This window comes from Ipomoea nil, unplaced genomic scaffold, assembly GCF_001879475.1.
Source record: "Ipomoea nil cultivar Tokyo-kokei standard unplaced genomic scaffold, Asagao_1.1 scaffold2480, whole genome shotgun sequence".
Lineage (NCBI taxonomy): Eukaryota > Viridiplantae > Streptophyta > Magnoliopsida > Solanales > Convolvulaceae > Ipomoea > Ipomoea nil.
In genome coordinates, this window is record NW_017618908.1 from 1,834,240 (window position 1) to 1,841,591 (window position 7,352).

General features: G+C 36.2%; 1 protein-coding gene across 1 annotated transcript; it reads left to right on the top strand.

Annotated features, from left to right (window-relative positions):
* The first annotated feature begins 1,470 nt into the window (after positions 1–1,470).
* On the top strand, positions 1,471–2,326 carry LOC109152668 (protein PAM68, chloroplastic). Its single transcript, XM_019300316.1, has one exon. The coding sequence runs from the start codon at positions 1,549–1,551 to the stop codon at positions 2,167–2,169; it is 621 nt and encodes a 206-aa protein (XP_019155861.1). The 5' UTR covers positions 1,471–1,548; the 3' UTR covers positions 2,170–2,326.
* The last annotated feature ends 5,026 nt before the right edge of the window (positions 2,327–7,352 follow it).

Consider the following 7,352-nt stretch of genomic DNA (forward strand, 5'->3'; position numbering starts at 1 on the left):
TCTCTCAAATACTACCTATTGAATCATTGAGTTAAACCCGTGTGGACAACTTTAATTTTTATATTGACTACAGCACTGGATCACAGATGAGATAATTGTAGTTATGTCAAGTTGTTTTTTTATGAATATTTTTCTACTTAACGAACAGATAAAGTAGAAACACCATGCCATCCGCTTTAGTACTCATTCATGTACTATACATTGCACCACTCTTTTTTCTTGCAGTCTTACCATAACCCTTTTGGCCTATAACATTAAATATGCCCTGAAAGGGACATGGTTAATTTTAGTATGACAGAACTGGCATGATATGTATTGTTTATCTCCACAATTAGCTTATGTAGGAGCATATTTCACTTTAAAATAACTTTATTGTCATATGAAATTTTCAGTTTGCAAAACATCCATCCTTGTGCTTTCGCAGTCGGTTGAGTCCCTCAGGATCCCGTCAACTTCACTTGCTATTTTGACTGGAAACTTAGGTGAGTACACTTCTGCAGAACTTGCTTGTTTGTTAATTGTCTGCTATTTCCATTTCTTGAAGCATGCACATCATCCTAAGGGAATCTACTGTCTTGTCAACTCTCTTGTGTGTGTATGTAGAAGTGTAGAACATGAAATCAGAAGTGTCACTCTCTAAATAGTAATATCACATGTAAAGTGGTAGTCACTAGTCAGACCAAGAATATATATGAAATGACTGATGTTGATGACAGCTTTTGAAACTTTCCTCACTACTCACTGCAGATTGAAGTCTAAAAACAAGTGAGTGTAGGTAAGGGTTTGGTCTAGCAATATTATTTGTTATTCTTAATTTTATTAAATGTCTTAAGACTAAACTAAATATAAATTGGGTAGTGGAGGTTTTTTATTCAAGATGAAGTGCTTATTACTTTGTAGTTTGTTGACATCATTGTTACTATTCTAAATGAAAGGTCACAAGTATGAGTCTCATTCCAGTTCAAGGGTTGACATATACTATATATAGGTTAGATTGTAGTCATAAAAAACTGACCCACTCAGTCAAGGCCAATAAGACGCTTGTAAAATTAAAAAATTTGTAATTTTCAAGTCAACAGTCAGACCAATTTGGATGAGTTGCCCTAATTTTCTTCTCCCAAGAGGTTGAATTCCCAACCCCAAGAGTTCCTACCCCCGGTTCGATAGAGTATTTGGGAGAATGTAAATCACGGTGAGTTAATGACTCAGTCGACAAAACCAAATGTTGGTACGCACAAAGGATCTGTCCAGGTATAATCCTCACACTGTCGTCGTCAAAATTTGAACCTTGATTTCTTATTTCAAATGTTGTCTACTGAATCATTGAACTAAGTTCGTGCAGATTAGTGTTGGAGGGTTGGGGATTTAGAGAAGGGGCATTGGCCCAAAATTTTCAATAGGGGCATGATTGTAAATTAGATAGCAACATTGAGTCATGGAGAGACTAGAATCTAAACGTGGAGCGACATGGCCCCATAACGGATAAGATTTCTCCTCCAAAAATCTTAACTCTAATCCTTCCCCCACCAACCATTTAGGCATCTCAAAATGCTTAAACCAACTAGGGGAGCAAACCCAATGGAAGCTTGTTCAATTCCTAGAACCTCACCACTACCGCCCCTAATTTCATCAATCCCAACCAAACATTTCCTTCCATTTTCACTCCCAAAATCAAAGCCACATCAATCATCAACTTCCTTATCCCACTTCACCCTTTCAGCAACTCCAAGAGGCTTCGGCTATGGCACCTCCCAAAAGAAACCCAAAAGGTCCAAAAAGAAGCCTAGAAAAGGCTCCTTCGAGGACGATGATGAAGACAAGGAAGAAGAGGTGGAGGAAGATGAAGAGGAAGGGGTGATTCCGGAGATTGTGACGAATAGGATGATGAGCAGAATGGGTTTATCAGTGGGCATCCCTCTATTCATAGGGCTGTTGTTCTTCCCATTCTTTTACTACCTCAAAGTTGGGCTAAAGATCGATGTGCCCACTTGGATACCCTTCATCGTCTCGTTTATCTTCTTCGGCACTGCCCTCTTAGGTGTCAGCTATGGGATAGTGTCCTCCAGTTGGGACCCTATGAGGGAGGGCTCACTATTGGGTTGGAATGAAGCTCAGAAGAATTGGCCCGTTTTCTGGCAATCCATCTGGGGTGGCTCCAAAAAGAATTAACAACATCTATCTATCCAACCTTCATTTCAACATTTTGGTTTTCATTTGGTTCTAATTTTTGCATTTACTCTATGTATTATGCTGTTGAGGCAGAGACACCACTATTAAACTTCTGCGAGTAATTTATGATATGCAAATAACAAAATTATCTTGTCTATGTTCAGATTGTAAGACTAGTGAGGGTTATAATACACAAAATCTATTATGAAACAATGGGCAAATATTATTCGATTTCAAATATGAATCTTCTTACTTGCTTTCAGTGATAGGGTGGAGTTTGGATTTGCATTTAGGTCGGGCTCTCTGTGTATATAACTACATAGTTTGGTGTTGAATCTCCAAGCTAGATTCGCTCAATTTATTTTCATCTTTCTAGGCATGAGGCAGGTTCATAAAGTCAATGATATAGTCCGACGAAATTGGAAAACTTAGGTTATCAAAAAGAAAAAATTCCAATTACACAAGTAAAAGTTTAAAATGTTGACAATATATTGTTTGATATTAGGTGCAATGTTACTATGTTTATAAATCATGAAGATAAGACGGGTACTTGAATTATTTCTTGAATCTCAATTATACACTAATAGGATTTGACAAAAATTACCTGCATTGATAGCTCAATTAGTTATATAGGTAAAATTTATCATAAGAGATTAATAAACGAGTCGCAAAATTGACAAATTTAACCTCTGTCAATCAGTTGAGTCAGGTCGGATAAAGAATGTGTGAAGTGGACGATTCCAATTGAAATTAAGTAGGTCAAGATAGCGCCAACAGCGGTCAAAACTAGAGGTAGAGGGATTGAAGACTTTGGTCATCATAGTAGTCATCATAGGGTGGAACCGAAAAAAAAAATGATATAATAAAAAACTATTTATGGTTGGTCCGGTCCGGGTCGGCAGCAACGTCAAAACAATAATATATGTGGAAAGTACTGTAGGGATTCAAATCAAAATAAATAAAAGGGGGAATGGATCTCACATTCTCACCTGATCTGGACTCTTCTTTTAAAAATGGTAAGCATTAAGGACTGGAACAGAGATAGAAAAGAAAAGAAGCTATGCTATGCATATTAATAGGTTTTTGATCAAAGTTGGAAAACAAAAGCCCCCTTGGAAATGGGGAAAGGGGGGTTGGGGGAATGAGATCTTCTTCTTGTACTTTACAGATGATGATCGTTGAATGGGGCTTTTACATATTCACTTTCCCAAACCCCCCCCCACCCTGTTTCTTTGCTTACGACAATGGATATTCTTAACGTTACGTTTAAAGAAAGCATAATATATATACATATATAATCTCAACATTTTATTATTTGTTTGTTTCAGTCTTGTTTCTCCATAATCTCTCACCTTGATGACTTCATCTATAGTGTAGTGTGGCCACTGTGCAATACCCTATTCTGCATCAGATTGCTGTCATTTGCTTTGTCTTTTTCTGGCCACAACTAGGATATTTTATTTTGCTTTATTTGGATTCATATAAATTCCATATGATGATAAGTTAAATTAGTTCGAAGTCAAAGCGTCTATCAATTTGATTTTTTTTTTAAAGGATAAAATTTATAAATTGTTTATTAAGAGCAACCACAATATTCACAGTTTTTGAAGAAATCATAGTTTGTGGAGGAGAGGGAGAGGAAGCAAGAGATTAGTTTTTTGTGTGGCCCACATGAGAGAGAAAGTGAAGAAGAGAGGCTCAATTTCGTGCGTGAACTGCACAGATCATGTTTAGCTGGGCGCATGCAGTGCACGGGCCAGTTGACGTGCTAACTGCTCTTTTTTTTTTTTTTTTTTTTTTTTTGCGTCAGACATGTTTTTTATTTTTTTTTATCTCTTTTTCTTCCTTCTCTTTTTCTCCTATCTCCTAGTTGGCACTTCAAATTTTTTTTCTTCATCTTTTTTCGTCCCATCTCTCATAGTTAGCACCTCAAAAATCACAAAAAATCATTGCTATTGAGGTTGCCCTAAGAAAGACTTAGAGCATAAGTAATAGTTGGTTTTTTTGCACAATATTTAAGAAGCCAAGTAGAAGAGAGGGAAAGGAGAGAGAAGAAGAAAAAACGAGGAAAGAAAAAAAGAAAAGAACAATCTTGACACAAAAGAAATGTCTTCTCTCATTGGAGTCCACACAAAACCTTACCTTGTAGGAGATCAAAATGCATTCTCTCTCCTTCTTCTCTATTATTATTCATCTCACCTTGGACCCTACAAAAAATCAAGAAAAAAACACTAGTATTGATGCTATGAGGTGAAATTGATCTTGAGTTATTTTGGTCGAAGTACTTATGAAGTCCATATACTATATGCAGGGTCAGTTTTTAGATTTTTGTGCCCGGTAAATGAATAAGGCCCTACCAAAATCATAATCTTTAAAACCATACCTAATTTTTTCTAATAATAATAATAATAATAAGAAGAAGAAGAAGAAGAAGAAGAAGAAGAAGGTTGTAAAATTTTGTTGTGCATAAAGAAAAAAAAAACAAAACAAAAGACGTGGGTTGACATATTATGGAATAATAATAATAATAATGTGCACAAACTCGCAATGCAAGTTTCAAACCTCTAACCTTCAAGTTGAAATACAATAAACACACGTCCCTACCATTTCTCCTTGGAGCCTTTTAAATGTAATTGAAAACTTTTAGTTTTTATTTCTAAACTAGATAGGTAAAAATTATATTTTGGGTCCTCTAAAATTTGGAGCCATGTGCTATAGCCCAACTTGCACAGCCCAAAATCCGGCCCTGACTATGTATTTTAAAAAGTGAAACAATTGAAGACAATAGGTGCTGTGGTGTTCACGTCATCATACTTACATGTCAATTTATATATTGTTTTATAAATATTTAAAATTTGAACACTCAACCTCTTGCATAGAGAATGCACTTACTACCATTTACCACACACTTATCTTATTATTTCATTGTAAAGAATAATTAAAATACCATTTGATGGATTTAATTACCCGGGGTAGACCCGAATCACTAAATCCGGATAAGAATATAATACGAATAATATATAAACAAACGAAATGATGTCGTAAGGCTGTGACCGTATATTGTATTAAATGCCGTAAATTGGCTATTACAATGTTTCTCGGGACAAATTGTGTGTAATAGATGTAGAATGTAGATTGAATGCCCTTTGTTAGGACAAGGAGGGGGGTTTTTATACAAGCTAAACCCTCCAACCGCCTCCCCCTAAATCGGGGGGTGGTTAGATCACTACTTTGACCGGGCCCGGGCGGGCCGGGCCGGGTCGAGTCGGGTCCCGAGCTCGGGTAAAACCGACCTCCCCTACCCGAGCCCACCACAGGCCGAGCTCGGGTAGGGTAGGGTCGTGCCATCCGACCCGAGCCCCACGTAGGTCGGCTCGGGTCGGGGCACCTCCATGGTGCTCCGGGTCCGTGTTGCTCTTGGGCTCCAATGTGGTACCCCGGGTCCGCGTTGCTCCTGGACTCCACCGTGGTGCTCCGGGTCCGCGTTGCTACCCCGGGTCGGATCGTGAGTATAATATATATCCATCACCATTTTAAAATTAGATTTGTAGAAAATTTTAATCTATATTGACAAAAAAATAAAAATGAAGATTAAATATTAATATTTTAATTTATTCATATTTTTTTAACAAATAAAAATTTTAAATTTATATTAAAATATAGGTGAGTTAATTTATTCAAATAAAATAAATTAACATTTGCATTGCATAAATAAGATTTTATTAATGTTAATAGTTTTTGATAAACTAATAAGTAATATGTACAAAATATAAAAATGTCCACTATTAGAGCATCCATAATAGTAGATTTTGGATCAGATTTTGAGAAAAAGTGAGTGATGTGGATAAGAGAGAATAAGTGAAATCCTCCTGCAAACATTAGTTTTGTGGGACCCGCAGGAGAAAAGGGAAGCGCGAGGCGCGCTAGCGTGAGTGTGATGCACTGATCGCACACAGTCCAGCGCGCCTGAGCCTTGTTTTATTTTTTATTTTTAGTTTCGTCAGATTTTTTTTTTCTTTTTCTCTTTCCCTCCTCTCTTTTACCCAAAAATCAAAATCGTATGGCTAAGCTTTCATGGATGGGGAGAATGGCTTTTCGAAATTGATTCTTCATGTCATTATTTAATTTGACAAAAATTTTAAAAAATAAAAATTTGTTGCCCCTCAATCAAATCATGGTTTTAGGTTTCCTGTGATGAGCTTTTGCCATACAAGCTGTACTATGTTCTAAAGAAGGGTAAAGCCAGGGTGTATTACCATGATTTTGAGTTGAACAGATCCTAACTTTCAAATTATTGTAGGCTATTGATGCAATAAAAAAGACTACAATCATTAAAATTTCAAATATATACATTTTTTTCTTTTTGCCTCTTGCAATTATATTCTGATCCAGCATTCTTTTTCTTTAATTTGCTTAAAGAGATGTTAGAGCTCTATATAGGGGAATAAAGCCAGACAACACTAGCAGGTTTAAAGACAAAAGAGAAAAGGGGAAAAAAATCACTCACACACACACACACTACCAAATTGTAAGAAAATGCAGCACTTAAAAGAGCAAACCCTACTCAAATTAAATTTGCAATTCAGTTTTTCATTTTTATTGTGATATATCATATATGCAAAATATAGTTAGGAATATGTAAGTTTTATGCTTTGATAGTACATATCAAGAAATATACCATAATAATGGAAGTTAGTTGAATTATTAAGGACTATTCACTTCTCTTAAAATGACAATATGACATAGTCATTTCGGTTAGTCTCACATTTGTCTAAATTAAAATTTTTTATAATATAAAAGTCAGAAATTAAAAATACAACGATAAATAATATTATAGTATTTACTATGGAGTATATGTTAATATACTCTATATTTCGTTTTTTGGTCGGGCCAAGGCCTGTCATGGGAGGGAAGGGGATGATGGGCGCGGAGGCTAAGAACTGAGTTAGACATGCTGCGCAATTGGGCTTGGTGATCAAAGGTTGCGGCATGTGCTAGGAGGGGATTGTTGGGCGTCAACCGGGTTGGCCGAGTTCAACCCCTGCTCGATTCGAGACGTGGCGTTGTGGCTTACTGTAGTTAAATGGTTAATGTCCACATATTTATTATCAATTGGTTTTAAGTAGGATATAACAACCAAATAACCAAACAACCCTATAGTGATTTAGTTAAATGGTTAATGT

Excerpts from the sequence above, each read along its gene's own strand:
- LOC109152668 (XM_019300316.1), top strand. The coding sequence starts at position 1,549 with ATGCTTAAACCAACTAGGGGAGCAAACCCAATGGAAGCTTGTTCAATT.